The 17917-nt window shown below is 48.2% G+C and overlaps 1 protein-coding gene across 1 annotated transcript; it reads left to right on the top strand.

Annotated features, from left to right (window-relative positions):
* The first annotated feature begins 10699 nt into the window (after positions 1-10699).
* ITPRIPL2 (ITPRIP like 2) lies at positions 10700-17661 on the top strand. Its single transcript, XM_070779725.1, has 2 exons — positions 10700-14993; positions 15617-17661. Exon 1 carries the CDS (start codon positions 11441-11443, stop codon positions 13037-13039), a length of 1599 nt encoding a protein of 532 aa, XP_070635826.1. The 5' UTR covers positions 10700-11440; the 3' UTR covers positions 13040-14993; positions 15617-17661.
* The last annotated feature ends 256 nt before the right edge of the window (positions 17662-17917 follow it).

The raw sequence follows: 17917 nt of genomic DNA, 5'->3' as shown, positions 1-17917 counted from the left end.
ATGCAAGTGTGATCCAAGCCCCTATGCCGATCTACTTTGAACTAAATTTGACTTTCTTTTGCCGTGTGCTGATTTTCAAATGAGTTGAGAGTCCCCTGTGAATTGAGCTTTATGAAAAATTCCCTCCATATGTCTTATTTTGCTCTGTTGCCCCAGATCCAGGAAAACATGCCCATTTGAAAACAAGAGGCAGTTTGCATATGGGGGTGGTAGGGTGGGCAAAAATACCAGCACAGGAAGCGTGGGTTTGAATCTCATCTTTGCTACTTTCTAGCTCTATGACCTATGGCAGCCCACTCCAGTACTCTTGCCTGGAAAATCCCATGGACGGAAGAGCCTGGTGGGCTGCAGTCCATGGGGTCGCTAAGAGTCGGACACGACTAAGCGACTTCACTTTCACTTTTCACTTTCATGCATTGGAGAAGGAAATGGCAACCCACTCCAGTGTTCTTGCTTGGAGAATCCCAGGGATGGGGGAGCCTGGTGGGCTGCCATTTATGGGGTCGCACAGAGTCGGACACGACTGAAGCGACTTAGCAGCAGCAGCAGCAGCTCTATGACCTTGGGCAAAGTATGTATCCTATGGCTACACCTCAGTTTCCCCAGGGACTGTGGGTAAAAATAGACCGTCTCTCATCAGGTTGTTCTGTGTGGTGGAGGCTGAATGGGGTTAAATCATGCAAAGTCCTAATGAGAACATCCCCTGCTGAAGGGTGAACTCTCAGGACAGGCTGACCCTCATCACCACCCTGCGAGCAGGCAGCAGGGACGAGAGGCCTGCAGCCAACTCATTAACTTTATAGACAATTGACTTTGTGCCTTTTGAACCCAGTCATTTTATGTTCCACTCAGCTCCGAGTCTCCTTGGCCTCCTTGGCCCTCCAGCCAGAAATGTAATGACTGTCAAAATTCTCTCTATGACATCACCAGGCAATGTCCGGGGAAGTCTGTGTTCGTAAAATGACTCAAACTAGAGGAACTGTGGCAGGTGGGGGTTGGTTGCTTGCTCTCTAATTGGGTGGGATTTATAGTGTAAATCCGACGGCCTTGAATTTAATATTGCACCATTTTATTGGCACCAAATTGTATTACAGACTCAGTAGCTCTCTCCTAGCCCTTCATCTCTGCAAGACAGAAGCTTCCCTTTGACGGATGTTGGTTTCATTATTCACTACTCTCTTATATCAACAGAGGCTTTGAAAATGGAGATCAGGAAAGAACATTTTCTGGTGAAAAGCTCTTTATCAGTATGGAATTCCTTTGCTGCACTTCTGAAATAGATTGACTTGTTTTCAGTGTCAGTACTGGGCAGTGAACTGGACAGATGTAGTACCTGCTCACAAAAAAACCTCAGGATATATTTAGAAATATAAACATGTAATTCGTAATCACACAAATAGTGAATCACAATTAGGATGGAGCCCATTGATCAGATACTGTTGCTTGCCTACTATGGCAAAGTCTGATGACTGTCTCAGAGCATTTATTCTTTCTTTTCCATAATAATGAAACATTTATTTTTAGCAAGATGCTTTCTATGATAATGACAACATTTCCCAGCCTCCTCTGCTGCTATATGTGGCCATGTACAATTCTGGGACTAATTTATTTTTTAAAAAATATTTATTTATTTGACTGCACCAGGTCTTAGTTATGGCATGCAGGATTTGTTCCCTGACCAGGGATCCAACCTGGGTCCCCTGCATTGGGAGCTTGGAGTCTTAGCCACTGGACCACCAGTGAATTTTCTGGGAACAATTTTAATGTGTGGAGGGATTTCCCCCCCCACACACACACTTGTAAGAAATTTTGAGACACCAGTTGGATGTCCTACAATTCAACTCAGTTCTGACACCTGCCTGGAGACAGTGCTGGATCTCACAGGTTAAGGACTCAGTTTTCCCCTGCCTCTCCCCCATCAGATACCAGTTGCAAGTCCAAGTTATCACCTGTGCTTCTGACTGACTGGCTATGGATCGGATGTTCCAACAACTCCCATCCCCATTTTGGGTTTGGTCAGCTTCCTAGAGCAATTCATGGAACTCAGAGAAAGCTTTTACTCGCCAGAAGTGCCTTATTTAAAAGGCGGTAACTCTGGGACAGCTAGATGGAAGGGATGCACAGGGCAGGGTGTGTGGGCCGGAGCTCCCATGCCCCCTCCCAGCACACCATGCTCTCTGCACCTCCATGTGTTCCTCAGCTGGAAACTCTAAACCCCATCCTTTTGAGTTTTTATGAAGACCTGATTACACAGGCCCTGGTGCTGGGAAAGATTGAAGGCGGGAGAAGAAGGGGACGACAGAGGATGAGATGGTTGGATGGCATCACCGACTCAATGGACATGAGTTTGAGTAGGCTCTGGGAGTTGGTGATGGACAGGGAGGCCTGGCGTGCTGCAGTCCATGGGGTTGCAAAGAGTCAGACATGACTGAGTGACTGAACTGAACTGAACTATTACATAGGCACAATTGATTGAATCATTGGCCGCTAGTGGTTGAGCTCAATCTCCAGCCCCCTCCTCTCCGTGGAGGTCAAGGGGGGGGACCAAACGTTCCATCGCTCTAACCAGGTGGTCGGTTCTGGCAACCAGCTCCCATACTCAGGTGCTTCTAAAAGTCGCCTCGCTGACAACACGGGACACCTTTGCCGCTTCCATCACTTAGGATATTCCAAGGATTTTAGGAGCTCTGTGCCAGAGATGAAGCCCAAATATATATTTCTTATTCTAAGTCACAATATCACACATGTGTCTAAGTCCTGGCCAAGGTAATGTGCAGAAGCAGCACGTGCAATTTTATGTCATGCTCTTAAAAGGAAGAGCATGCCCTCTCTTTGTCCTTCTGCTTTTTCCCGTGGGCTGGAATACAGGCGGGGGTGCACAGAGCAGTCAGGGTAGCGCCTGGGTGTGGTGGGTCAGTGAGATGGAGGCAGTCTGGCTCCCAACCCCGTGACTGTTTCAGGAGAGACAAACTGCTATTTTGCTTCAGGCATGGTCATTTCAGGTTTTTCTGTGACACCAGCAGAACTTACATCCTAATACATTGATCTATCACCCAGTCCCCTTCTTCCTTATTAAGACAGCCCCAAATTTATTCAAGGATCAACTCTTAACACAGATGACTGTACCCCTAACTCAGAGGTAAATCCTTGTTAATATAAACCAATCAGGGCAATGGGCCTGGACAAGATGTAATTCTTGGCCTTGACAAGATGCAATTCTAGGCCATGTAAATTGCCAAAAGTTCTCCTGGGGGATTTCTGTGAAATTTTCCTTGTTCTAAAATAGAGATCCAAGGGAGACGGCCACCTCTATAAAGTACCAGGCAGGGTGTTAGATCCGTCTTTTGATGGATGCTATTGTATCTGGTTATGATTCTTGGATCTGTGGCAGTTATTTAGTAACCAGGAGGAGAGCTAGCCTGTAGCTGGAAGGAATCTGATGGCATGACTGAGTCAGTAAACTACGTGAGCCTAGAGCCATTCCACCTTCAGACTTCCAGTTTGTGAGGTGGTAACACGTCCTTGCCAACCCATGGGGACCCAACGCTCTATCAGCCAGTGGGGAAGTGTGGCCAGGTAGTGCCCTGTGGGCACACTCTCACAGAAGAGGGGCAGGAGATGGGAAAGAGCCATCCCTTCAATTGTCTGCCCCCTTTTCTCCCTAGATATTTATGAATAAATCAACTGAACTGGGGTCTTCTGTTACCAGTAACCAAGGACATTTTAACCAAATAGCCTGGTACACAAGGCTGTGACCAGCTCTCCAGTCTTATCTCTCAACATTTCTCTTCTCAGCCCCAAACTTCAGACTTACTGGAATCAAAATCCTGCTTTCATTTCTGCAGGATTCCATACATGAAGGGACTTCTGCGCCGTTGGCTTCCTCCATCCCTTTATCAGGCAATGATCAATTCATCCTCCAGAATCAGCTTAGCAGATGCTTCCCCCAAGGAGACTTCTTACTAGACCCCAGTTTCCCCAGATTCATTCAGCCCTGTCTGCACACCTGGGCCTCAGCCTCGCTTCTTGCCCAGAACAGCCCTTGCCACGACTCACTCCATCCTCACTGTTGGAAAGAACTGGTTCCTGTCACTGCCACCAACCACGGACTTCCTTTGCACGGTGCCGACTGAGGAAAGACTGCCCACCTGTGCTCAGATTAGGCAAGACCCACAGAGACCCTGGCTGCTCTAACAGCCCCATGACACGGTGGGGAAGTGTGGCTAGTGCCCCACGGGCATACTCTCACAGTTGAGGGGCAGGTAATGGGAAGGAGCCATCCCTTCAATTGTCTGACTTTTTCCTCCCAAGGAGATCCAACCAGTCCATCAGTCCTGAATATTTATTGGAAGGACTGATGCTGAAGCTGAAACTCTAATACTTTGGCCACCTGATGTGAAGAACTGACTCGTTTGAAAAGACCCTGATGCTGGGAAAGATTGAAGGCAGGAGGAGAAGGGGACAACAGAGGATGAGATAGTTAGATGGCATCACCAACTCAATGGACATGAGTTTGAGTAAACTCTGGGAGTTGGCGATGGACAGGGAGGCCTGGTGTGCTGCAGTCCCCGGGGTCACAAAGAGTCGGACATGACTGAGCGACTGGACTGAACTGAACTGAAGATATTGTGAAGGGGCTCTGTGCAGCCTCGTTGGTGGCTGAGGAGCCTGTTGTGTTTGCAGCAGTGCTGTGACCAGCTCTGTATGCCTCGTACTCTGTTCCCCTTCCTTCCCTGCTTCACTTCCCCTTTGCCCTCACTCTTGCTTCCTAGGTTTTGCACTCCCAGTAACACATTCATATGCAAGCTATACTCTTAGATTCTGTTTTTCAGGGAACCAGGGTAAAACTCCTCTCCACCCCTGAGTCTGGGTTGCAGGGAACAGACACACTCATATGATCTCAGAGCCCAGTGGGGATAGCAAGTATTTCACAAGTGGGGAGTATTATCAGACTCATGGGAACTGAGGCAGCTGCTCCTAAAACAGGAAGGGGGCCTGGAATTTTATCTGGGCAGCTCTAATTCCCCTGTATCAACTCTGATACCCACCATTCTTGGGTCAGCTGCACTCTCTCCTGACTTCTTACCCTCCTCGGAACTGAAATGGTTTCTGTTTCCTTAAGGCCTCTGCCTGTTCCATCCTTCTGCTTATACACAAAGTGAAGTGAAGTGAATGTCGCTCAGTCATGTCCGACTTTTTGCTACCCCATGGACTATATGGTCCATGGAATTCTCCAGGCCAGAATACTGGAGTGGGTAGCCTTTCCCTTCTCCAGGGGATCTTCCCAACCCACAGGTCAAACCCAGGTCTCCCATATTGCAGGCGATTCTTTACCAGCTGAGCCACAAGGGAAGCCCAAATACACATGGCTTCAGTTTAATTCTGAACTCGGCTTCCTCATGGCTTCTGTGTCCCATTCAGACTCCCCAAGAGAGAAGATAGGTTTGGGTCCCTGGGTCACCATCAAGTACTGGGGGGGACACTGTTGGCAAAGCTGGGTGTCAGGCCCCCATGTTATGGCTGCCCTGGCCCAGTCACTTGAGAGTAAGTGTTCAGACACATTTGCATCAACTTGACTTTCCTGTGATGTTCACCAAAGTGACTGATAGGTGTGTCTCTCGTGTGGGTATTCTGAGCTGTGTGCCATGAGCTGTGTCCAGTACACGGGAGAACCCCCAGGAAAGCTTTAGAAAAACAACAATAGATCATTTATCACAGATACTCTGAGAATCACTGGAAAAGTTGCAGGAAAGGGCTCTGAGCTCAACTTCCAGAAAAGGTTTTGAAGCCACACAGCAGAACCTGGTCAGCACTTGGCAACTGGAGACAACCATAAATTAACCTGCCTTCCCAGAATGTGCCCTTTCTGTGCTACACAGACACACCCGAGAGATATTGCAGGCTCAGTTCCAACCCACTGCAATAAAGCAAATATCACAATAAAGTGAGTCACAAAACTATTTTTGCTTTCCCAGTGCACATAAAAGTTATGTTCACACTATACTGTAGCCTATTAAGTGTGCGATGACATTAGGTCTAAATAAACAATGTATACACCGTAGCTTAAAAATACTTGATTGCTGATCATCATCCTAGCCTTCAGTAAGTCAAAGGAGTAACACCAAATTTAGGATCACAGATCACCATAACAAATATAACAGTAATAATACAGCTTGAGATATTAAGATAATTACCAACATGTGACAGAGATACCAAGTGAGGAAATGCTGTTGAAAAAAAAAGGCACTGATAAACTTGCTCACAGAGTGACCATAAACATTCAATTTGTTTAAAAAAACAAAAAAAAAAAAACCCCAATATCCATGAGGCAAAGTAAAGCAAAGTGCCATAAAAGGTGTGCCTATAAAACCTTTTACAATGTGAAAGGGAGCGAAGCAGAGGGGTTCAGAGTCCAGCTCCAGAGTCAGCCTTACCAGTGGTGTGACTTTCTTATCCTGTCGCTGCCTTGCTCTGCCCGTATGTGAAATGGCATTGATAGCTGGGCTGGTTCTGAGCTTCTCTGCAGAAACCACAGGGCAAGAGCCGAGTCCAGGAGGCACATGGTATTTATCGAAGGGCTCTGGGTACTCGAACCTCAAGCATCTTTGCATAGACATCTTTTCCACAAGCATTTTCACTGCAAAATTAATTGGTCATGAGGCAATCTTGCTGTAAAAGATAAAATAACTGGTTGACAGTTGGGTTTGACTGGCGGCTTTCAACTGGTTGACAGTTGGGTTTCATTTCTCCATTGACACAGAACTGTCCTTCCATCCCGTCAATCTCAGCCCTCATGATGATCTGTACAGGGACGAGCAGGCGTGGCGGTCTTAAAATAGAGGATGATGACAACTATGTATATGGACTTGATAGAAAATATGGTGATAAAATGTACTGCAAGTGTGAAGTAAGAGAGTAAGTCAGAGCATGTACTGTATGGCTCAGTTGGTAAAGACTTGGCCTGCAATGTAGGAGACCCAGGTTCGATCCCTGGGAAGACCCCCTGAAGGAAATGGCAACCCACTCTTATAATCTTGTCTGGGAAATCCCATGGACAGAGGAGCCTGGCAGGCTACAGTCCATGGGGTCTCAAGAGTCGGACACGACTTAGCGACTAAACCACCAGACTGCACTAGAACATGATAACATGTCAGTCTGCAGATCCTTTGGTGATTTGAAGACACAGAGTTGAACCCACACCTTCCGCAGAACTTTGGAACGTCTATCAGGGGACATGTGACAACCTGCCAAGAACAAACAGCTTTCCTAACACGACACAAAGCTCAGGTACAAATATGCATCCTAGTATTTGGAAGCTGATGCCTCTCTTAAAGACAAAAGAAATTTTAGAGAAAAAGCAAAGCTGAACAGGCAGGTGAGACAAAAGCAAAAGAAACCTTTAAAATACTAAGAACAAAAGACTTGGAGGACACATGCTTCAGCTCAGTTCAGTCACTCAGTCATGTCCGACTCTTTGCGACCCCATGGACTGCAGCATGCCAGGCCTCCCTGTCTATCACCAACTCCCAGGGTTTATTCAAACTCATGTCCATTGAGTTGGTGATGCCATCCAACCATCTCATCCTCCGTCATCCCTTTCCCCTCCCACCTTTAATCTTTCCCAGCATCAGGCTCTTTTCAAATGAGTCAGTTCTTCACATCAGATGACCAAATTTTTGGAGTTTCAGCTTCAGCATTAGTCCTTCCAATGAATATTCAAATTGATTTCCTTTAGGATTGACTGGGTTGATCTCCTTGCTGTCCAGGGGACTCTCAAGAGTCTTCTCCAACACCACAGTTCAAAAGCATCAATTCTTCAGTGCTCAGCTTTCTTTATAGTCCAACTCTCACATCCATACATGACTACTGGAAAAACCATAGCTTTGACTAGATGGACCTTTGTTGGCAAAGTAATGTGTCTACTTTTTAATATGCTGTCTAGGTTGGTCATAACTTTTCTTCCAAGGAGCAAGTGTCGTTTAATTTCATGGCTGCAGTCACCATCTGCAGTGATTTTAGGTACAATCTACAAAATAGAATCAATTATCTGTGAAGTATTGCCATAAATTGACACACATTTTAAATGTATTCAAATACATTTGTATTTTGCCATAAAGTCTTTTAAATTTTGTTATTTATTTCTCATGTTTCATTATTTCCTTTAATGCCCCTTTTTTATTTTTCACTATTTTATCTTTTACAGCAACATTGCCTGAAGGCCAATTAGGTATGCAGTGAAAATGTCTGCAGCAGAAACACCAGACATATTATCAAACACACTGTCCTTTCCCAGCCACCAAAGCCTGATGGGGTGTCACCCTCCTCCCCACTCCAGGCGCCTTCCCTGGGCCCTTCCTGGGAAGTGAGTCACTGCCATTCTTTCTTCACAGGACACACCTCTAGGGAATCAGAAATGTGTATATATATTTGCTGAGCATTAGAAAAAAAAAAAAAAAGAGCGGCCTTTGTCAAAAATTAAACATTAAAGATTTTTAATGAAATAATGGTCAAAAGTTGATGAAACAGTGGCAGTTTTCTGAATCTACCCACACCATGTAGCATTAGTCCGTAAGTAGAGAGCCCCTACTCTTTTACTGCATGTCCCCTTCTGCCTGGCACATTGTATGTTGGGTAATAAATTAAGGAAAAAATGAATTTGTATTTGATCTGAAACATGCAGTAGATTTTTCCAAGGGCAAATTTCCAAAGTCTGTACCTTGAACTCTCTGGAGGAAATGAGCTATGGAAACTGATTATAGGCAGAAAAGATGATAGTAATGGTAATATTCTACAACGCAGGAGATGAGGGAGACATGGGTTCAATCTCTGTATGTGGGAAGATCCCCTGGAGGAGGAAATGGAAACCCACTCCAGTTAAATCCCATGGACCAAGGACCCTGGTGGGCTACAGTCTATAGGGTCACAAGGAGTCAGACATGACCAAGTAACTTAACACACACACACACACACACACACACACACACACACACACAGAGTAATACAGTACATCATTTACTGAGGGTGGCTCCCCCAAAAGACTTGTCCACATCCTAACCCTGAAACCTGTGAATATGCACTTAATTTAGGGACAAAGGGGCTTCAACACGTGAATTTTGAGGACACACATTTCAGTCTATGGCACCACCCCAGTCCAGGTTAATCATTGCATTCTCTTCTGTGCGTGTGCACAATCGCTCAGTGGTGTCTGACTCTAGCAACCTCATGGACTGCAGCCCACCAGGCTCCTCTGTCCATGGACGTTTCCAGGCAAGAATACTGGAGTGGGTTGCCATTTCCTCCTCCAGGGGCTCTTCCGGTCCAAGAGATTGAACCTGCGTCTCTGGCATCTCCTTGGCAGGCGGATTCTTTACCACTGCATTCTCTTGCTTGGTCACTTCTAGCATAGGACTCAGGGTTATCCCTAGGCATGACATTTGCTGCAACTTTCAGGCAACCAAAATCTTCTTTTCCTTTGCGATGAGGACAAGGTCAAATTAGAGCAGCCAGGGGCCTCTCCAGACAGATTGGCAGAGAGCGCAGCCCACTTAGAAGAAAGCAGAGCTAAGGAGTGGTTTGAGAAAACCTAGATCCAGCCATACTGAAGTATTCTAGGATCTTAAAGGACGTCTCAATTAACCTGACAATAAATGGACAATAAATGCTTTTAAAGCTGCATGTCTGTCACTTGCAACTCAAAGACTCCTGACTTAATAGACTTTGATCTCATGGTTAAAGTTAATAGGAGGTGAAGACAGGTATCTGAGTACAGTTCTGCTTATCTCTGAGAGGCTTTCCTGGGAGGAATCTTGGGGCTTAAGTCAGGAGCCATCCTCTGAGTCCTGATTCCCAGATGACTTTTGAGTTCTGACATTTTTAATATATCTACCCTTGCTCTCCTTTACTGGTGGTGGGAACAAGGAAGGTGTAATGAGTGTAAATAAGTTGTTTAAAAATTATAAGTTCAGATAATTAAATAAATGCTGATAACTTCAGGGAGTGCTCCCTGTTATGAAACAAAAGGATTCCTGGGCTGGGGGGCCAGCGTAGGCCCTGACAAAGGACCCTTCTCAGGAAGGCACGGCCTCCCAGGTCCTGCTTCCCTGGAGCCAGGTGCTGATATTCAAAGCACAGCTCTGCTAAAAGCTGTGTGACCCTGGGCAAGGGCTGAACTTTGTCTGTGCCCTAGTTTCCTCATCTGAAAAATGCGGGAAATAATAGTGCCCCTTTCATAGGAGGACGTGAGGAGCCAGCGTGTGTGACCTGTGTAAAGGCTGTGATTGTCCCTCCAAGGCTGGCTCCTCCTCAATTCCGGCTCTGGGGAACCCACCGTCACCCCCCACAGAGAGCCTCCAGCTTCCGCGGGGCAGCCCCCACATTGTCACTCCCTCACACAGTTTTATTCCTTTTCAGAGCATTTTTCTGCTGTGGACGCCTCCTTTTTTTTTTTTTTTTTTTGTTTTCCTCTTTTAAAAAAGGCCGTTAAGCTTTAGGAAGGGCATCATTAGCCTAATCTATTTCGCCAACTGCCGTTTCACCAGCCCCTGGTCTGCCGGGCACACAGTAGGTGCTCAGGAGGTATCGGTTTGAATAAAGGCCGGCGGCACGCTGGCAGGGGCCGCTTCCGCTCCAGGACCTGCCACGCCACCAACACCCCGCCGCCGCAGCTTGCTGGGGTGAGGGGGGCGGTTTCGGGGGGAGGGCGGGGGGTGGACGGGCTCCTCTGCGCCGTCTCCACCTCCTTCCTTTCAACGTCTCAGTGCAACTCTGTGTGAACACAACTCCAGAAAGCTCCCCGGACAGGCGACCGCCCCGCAATCAGAGCCTTCCTATCTGCCTTCGGGCAGGGAGGACCGGGGAGGCCAGCTGCCAGCGCGTCCCGAAGTCCCTCCCGCCGTCCCGCGTCGCTTGAAGGCGGAGGCCCCGGAGGGGGCCGACCCCGCCCGCCGGCTCGGCGCGCGGTTTCCAGACTCCGGCATTTCCTCCCCGCTAGCTGGCGTGGTCTCGCCTCCCCTCGGAAGAGGAAACTCCTGGGGCCGAGTAACGGGAACAAGCGCGGAGGGGAGCGGCGAGGGATCTCTGAGCCGGTGCCCCGCAGCTCCGGGCGGGCAGCCCCGGGTAGGCGGCGAGCGCGGCGGGACCAGAAGCTGGCCGCGGGCGGGGCGGGGAGGGCCGCCGGGCCGGACGCCGCGCACAGTCGGCACAGGGCGCGGCCGGGAGCCGGGGCGGGCGGGGCCGGCCGCTGCTGGAAGGAGCGCTTGAGCTGGGAGAGGAGGCCGAGCTGGAGGGCGGCTTTCCCCGGCCCGGCGACGGGGGAGCCGCCGCGGAGGCGAAGGAGACCGGGACAGTGGGGTTGCCCGGGCGCTGCGCGCATGCTGGGCCGGGGGCGCCGCCGGGGCTCGCGCCCTGGGCTGCTCCGCCGTCGCTGCCCCCCGCGCCCGGCATGTCGGTGCACTACACCCTCAATCTGCGCGTCTTCTGGCCCCTGGTGACCGGCCTGTGCACCGCCCTCGTGTGCCTCTACCATGTTCTGCGGGGAAACGCGGGTGCCCGAACCGAGCCCCCAGACGGCGCGGACGGCGGCTTCCCGCTGCTCAAGGTGGCGGTCCTACTCCTCCTTGGCTACATCCTCCTGCGCTGTCGCCACGCTGTCCGACAGCGCTTTCTGCCCGGGCCTCCCCGCATGGGGGGCCACTCCACCTTCTCGGCTAAACACTTCCCCGAGCCCAGCCTAGACATCTTGCTGGAGAGTTACTACGAACACGAGGTGCGCCTGTCGCCGCACGTGCTGGGCCACAGCAAGGCACACGTGAGCCGCATTGTGGGCGAGTTGGTGCGGGCTGGCCGTGCCCGAGGGTCCCCAGGCCCCATACCTGGGGGAGCGCTGGCCTTGGCCTTCCGCGGAGACTTCATCCAGGTAGGGAGCGCCTATGAGCAGCATAAAATCCGCCGGCCCGACGGCTTCGACGTGCTCGTGCCGCTGCGCCTCCCTCCCCTGGTGGCGCTGGAGCCTCGGAGCCTGGGCTCAGAGCCCGAGCTGGCTCCAGCCTTCCACGGCTGCTTCGTGTGTGCACTCAAGGCGCCGCCAGGGGCTTCCGGCAGCCACTGGCTCCGGGACTGCAAACCCTTCTCCGACGGCTTCTGCGTGGATGTCCGCGGGCGGCGCCTCCTCTCGGCCACGCTGGTACTGCGCTGGTTCCAGGCGCACCTGCAGCGCTCCCTGGCCACCGTGCGCTACAGCCTGGAGGGGCGTTGTCGGGTCAGCCTGACCCCGGGCGGTCTGGAGCAGCCGCCCACCCTACACATCTTGCCCTGCCGCACCGATTACGGCTGCTGCCGCCTTTCCATGGCCGTGCGACTCATCCCTGCCGTCCATTTGGGCGACAGCGTCTTCCTGGTGGCGCCACCACCGCCACCCTCACCTGCCGGGCCCCTGTCGGAGCTCCCGGAAGGCCTGCGTGCCGATGCCCTGTGGGGGCTGAACACAGCGCGCCAGGAGCAGAAGCTGCTGAGTTGGCTGCAGGAAAGGGCCCCTCCAGGTGCCTGCTACCTCAAGTGCCTGCAGTTGCTTAAAGCTCTGCGAGACCTGGGCGCCCGCGGGCTGGACCCGACGGCCGCCGCGCAGTGGGGACGCATCCTCTCCTCATACGTGCTCAAGTCGGCGCTGCTGGCGGTGCTGCAGCGCGAGGGGGCTCCGGCACCAGGCTGGGACGAGGCGCACCTGGGCGACCGCCTGGAGGAATTAGTGCAGTTCCTCAGGGACTGCCTGCTGCGACGCCGGACGCTCTTCCACTGCGTCCTGGGCCCTGGAGGGGCGGCCACCGAGGTGGGCCCGCTACCCAAGGTACTGCGTGAAGCTGCCCCAGTTGACCTCCTGGCGGCTTTCGACCGGCAGGTTCGGGAACTCGCAGCGGCGCGGTTGCTGTCCACGTGGCGAAGGCTGCCCCAGCTTCTCCGCGCTTATGGCGGTCCCCGCTACCTCGTCAGGTGTCCGCCACCCCGGAGTCAGCGCACCCAAGGGTTCCCTGAAGATGAACCATAAACCCTGTTAGAGCCCCCACCTGGCCCAGTGCTCCTGCAGCCCCACTCCACAGGTGGGGCGGGGATGGCAGTGAAGCCTGTTTAAGTCAAGGAAGATGACCTGCAGAAGGGGTTGGAATATTCAGAGCAGTGGCATCTGGCAGCTTAAACATCACCCCGGCTCCACCATCCAGATAATCATGGCATCTTCACACCCACCAGAGTGTCCTGGATGAGCTATGGAAAGACAGCCACCATGGGCAACTGAGAGTTGGTCCAAATGTTGGTTTGTGTGGAATGATTCTGTAGAAAGATTTAGCTTTTAGGGAGGTTCAATAAAGCAAGAACTAGCTGCAGAAAAAGTTCCCTCTGCCAGTTATTTAGAAGATCTCTCTTGCCCCCCAGTTTAAAGAAGCTAATGGTTTTTGTTTTTGTTTTGTTTTTTACATAACTACTTGGTAGGTCCTGGTTTCCTGGTTGTCTTTTTAAAAATCTGGACCTTTCTCTACAACTGGAACTGTAATTCATGTTCTGAGGTAGTTTCCACTGTTCAGATAAATATTAAGGTCTTTTTAAAGGGTTCCATCAAGGGTGTTTGACAGGATTGTGAAGGATTAAGTCACAGGTGTTGAGCCTCAGTCAAGAGCTGGTTAGCGAAACTTTCAGAGCAAACAGCACTTTATTGATCAGTTCTTTCATTTTGGGGTAATTGCTAGTGCCACGTGTGGCATTGGAAAGGGAGGCCAGTTACATTTGCTATGAAGGGAGGTGCAGTCTTGAAAAGCAGGCTTGCTCAACACAGCTCCAGGCAGGCGCTGGGATGAGCGCTCATCAGCCCCTGCTGTGAGCCATGCTCAGGGCGGAGTGACAATGCTTCAGACAGCACTGGTGAGGGCAGAAAACATGTTGAGTCTCGAAAAAGATGAAGTTCACTCTGCCTAGCAAGGTGACTCGCCAGGGCTTGCTGCTGGCTAGAGGGAGAAACCTGTTTTTGTTTGTTCATTTTTGTTTTAAAGTCTTTTTAGCAAACTCCTTTTCTTTCTGAGTTTAATGAGATAGTGAAGAGGCAGTGCCTGCTCTCAGCCAATCTCAGTGATCCTTCGTGGTTGGGACGTTTTGCTCTGATTGCCTAAGCAGCCTTTTAGCGGCCCAAAGGCCACCTTTGAGAAGCAGTTGGTTCAGCACAGGTCTTGCGATGCATTTCACTTAGAGTTCAGCATCTCTGGGCTCTATGCTTGAAGATCAGTTATTTCTCAGTCCGTCAACAGGAGAAAGACAGCAGGGGAGGGCAAGCTAAGGGGAGATGGAGGGAGACAGCCCTTGTCAGCTGTACCCTCTTTCTTCTCTTTGAGCATAAACATCACCAGGCTGAGTGTATTTTGCAGGCCGTCCATTCTGAAATCCCTCTGTCCTCCCAATTTTCTAATAGCTCTCAATTGCATCAGTCAACATGAAACTCACTTGACGTTTAGAATGGGCCATCATCTGCTGAATAGAAAATACAACCAGTTCCAGTGATACACTTTAGGTTTTTTAACTTTTTCTTTTTTTAACAGAGACTTTTAAAGGTAAAACTTGGAAGACAGAAGTAGTCACGTGAATTGGGCCATTGTTTAATTTCTGAGCTATTTGGAGGGAACTTTTAAAACTTTTTAGGGGCCCTACTTGGCCACTGTGGGGAAATCGTTGTGAATAGATGACTTATAGGGAATCCTTCTCATCAGAACTGCAGAGATTTCTTAGTCCTTTGCAACCTTGGACTACAAGAGAAACAGTTGCAAATGTTGTGCTGTCTCTTTGGGGTTGCGCTGGGGACGTTTCCCCTGGATACCACAAAGTCATTCCTAGTTTTTGAGGTCAGTGTTAGGTCGTAAGGTACTGCATTTAGCAAAGGAATCAGTCTACCAACTTCCTGCAAAGATATAAACTGCACAGTGTTTTTTTTTTTTTAATTACTTTTTAAATAAATTTCAAGAGTAAGTAGATCTTTATATAAATATATATTTATAATGTTTCCATACTCAGCTACAATTTCCCCTGTAGTTGGAATAGGGGAAAGCGAGGCTATTGGGGGTGGGTATTATAAAGCTTTAAAAGCTGAATTTTCCAAATATTTCTAGTTAAGTTGATAGGTTCCTTTTTCGAATAGCATTTTGATGTTTGAATCTAGTAACACACTTACTGTTCTTGTAGTTTCTTTGTTTTGTTTTTTTTTTTTAGGTTAATTACCCAAAGCCTCATCCATCCTCAAGATTTTTAAATTTTATTTTTTTTAATTAATGGGGCGTTGTGTTTGTGAATTTTTAAACTATTAATGTTTTATTTAAATGCCATGCTGAACAATTGTTCTCTGTACATGGTAACCAAAAACTTGGAGATTTCGATCAATTTTGATCAATGTTTAGTAATCCAAAACATGTACTGTGTACAAACGAAATAATATGGCATGTTAGCCAGGTGTGATGGTTGCCCATGGCACTTAAATTAAGCTCAATTCTCTATTTTATTAGGGCTCCATCATGTCCTTGATCTGAAATATATACATTTTTGGTGTATACTTGGTACTGGAGATTCATAAATGCAAATATTCTCATTCCAGAAGGCTCAAAATTGTTCATGCTCTGAAAAAAAAGATTAACTGTCCAGCCAGTGTCTGAAGAAAATATTTTGGGGAGATGACTCAGCCTTTTTGCCGTAAGACACACTTTAGTAACTCCCACTGACCAGTCTTGGGAGCCATGTCGAAACGCTTGTGGGCTGAGAGACGGAGATTTTTTTTTTTTTTTGCAAAATGAAACTGAAGCTGAAAGAAGGGAAAATGTGAGCGAACGAAGAGAAATCTGAAGATTTCAGGAAGGAGGACTTAAGATGGATGTGAAAGGAAGAGCTGGGCAGAAGAATTCACTCCATGGGGTGAAATCACATGAGGGTGTGAGAGAGGTTTGGGTTAGGAAACACGTTGTTTAGATATGTGCTATTTCAAACCAGGGGTCGCAAACTCAGCAGCCTGCAGAAGCAAGACAGGGAGGTAAATAGGGGAGGGGTGGGGGGGTACTCTGCCCATCTTCATGGGGCACATTGCTCAGTTCTATGCAGGGAAGAGGGTAGGGTGCGGCTGGAAATAAAAAAGGTCAGGATTGTTTTTTAAAAAGGAAGCTTTCTGATTTTTAAACAACATAATTTTAAAAAATCCAGAACACATGTGGGCCAAAAATACATTTGGATGAGCCTGGGGGCTACCAGTTTGCGATCCCTGCCTTACACAGTTAACCCCTCAAGTATGAATAAGGTTATATTTATTGTTATGGGTATGATGTTGTACTATGTGGTTGGGGGTGATATTTCAAGTCTACTTTCTCTCTCAGAACTAAGCTTTATTGTAGAAACAAATCCCCCAAATTAACACTGCCACAGGTAACACTTAACTTAAAATTCCCAGGAGGATTCTCCATCCTAGAGCCGAAAGAGTCAGACTGGATATCAGGCCCCTGGGGACCAGCTCTTGGCATTTCCTTCGTGGTGAGTTGGGCCTGAATTCCTTGGCTCTATCAGAGTCTGCAGATGAGTAATCAGGAAGGATTGTAGAATAACTTGTTTCTTCTTTATTTGTGTGTTATTCTTATTTTTAAATTAAGTTTTGTTTTTTAGTCGTTTCCTAGCCTTTGGGATGATAGTTGGTGGCAGTGAACACCAGAGAAGCATGCCAGGGCCTCCCTGCCAAGCTTCTTAGGCTTGTTACCAGCCCCACTATTAAGAGCACTGTTCTGATCAGATGTTCCTATCTCTTTCGGACTCAATGGCTCCCACCAAAAGTGACATCCTAGCTGGAGGAATTAAACTAATAGCTTTCCAAAGTGTTTCCTTTAGCCTCAAGAAGTCAGTCACTTTTTCTATAAAATGTGGCTTTTGACCTTGATGATGATTTAATTGATCATATACATGGGGAGGAAGATTATTATTATCCCTCCCCAGTGGTGGAAAAAATAAACTTCATGGACATTTCCATTATCCCTTGGGAGGGAAAAAAGTTCAGTGTTATCATTGTGGCATTTGTTAATTTTTTTTTTTTAATTGCTTGTCTGTTTCCTAGACACTACTGTTAATTTTTTTTATACTTTCATAGCACATGATTCAGTGGGAATAGAGCAAGTATACGTTGGGAGAGGATGAAGATATATGTGATCATCTGTACAGAGAGAATGGACTAAAACGTGCAGCTAAATCACATGTAATCTCGTTTTTTAAGTATCAGATATTCAGGAATATTGTGAGCACCGTTTACTTTTTTTTTTAAGTGCCTTGATTCAGTCACTTGACTTTAAAACATTCCTCTTATTTTATTGTTATTTTTAGTGTGGATTTTGACCCTAAACTGTGTATTATGATGCTGTCTATCGGCTGCGGTCATAGCATATGTTTTGTTCCAATAACAGAGACCAAAGAGGTGATCAGATATGGTTCAGCTGCTACAGTTGTGTGATTAAAAGGTGCTTTAATCACACCAAATTCCCATGGTCCAAACAGTCGAGGCCAGCCATTTGTTTTCTATTTCAGGTTGAAGTAAATTTGCACTTTTAATCATATGGGTCATTGGGGACGTTGTTCTTTCATACTTTGCTTTATTAATAAAGGAACTTATAGAAACCTCTGGACTGAATATCAGATTTAGAGAGAGTTCTCATATTCCGGGAGGGTAGCGTGTGGCTATAATGGCTTGTGATTCCTTACACAGGCCACCTGCTTTCAGCGAGTGGGTGTATGGGACGCTTTTCCACATAGCAAAGCTGGGACATTGTACAGAATTGACATCGTGCACAGGTGGGGAAGGATGCCAGTTCATGGCTCTGTGGGCAGCGTGGGGTCTTGCCTTCAAGTAACTTTTTTAGCAAGAAGCTTCTGG

Source organism: Bos indicus, chromosome 25 (genome assembly GCF_029378745.1).
Source record: "Bos indicus isolate NIAB-ARS_2022 breed Sahiwal x Tharparkar chromosome 25, NIAB-ARS_B.indTharparkar_mat_pri_1.0, whole genome shotgun sequence".
In the NCBI taxonomy this organism is placed as follows: domain Eukaryota; kingdom Metazoa; phylum Chordata; class Mammalia; order Artiodactyla; family Bovidae; genus Bos; species Bos indicus.
Note: the sequence above shows the minus strand (reverse complement) of the source record. Positions and strands in the feature narration are given on the sequence as shown.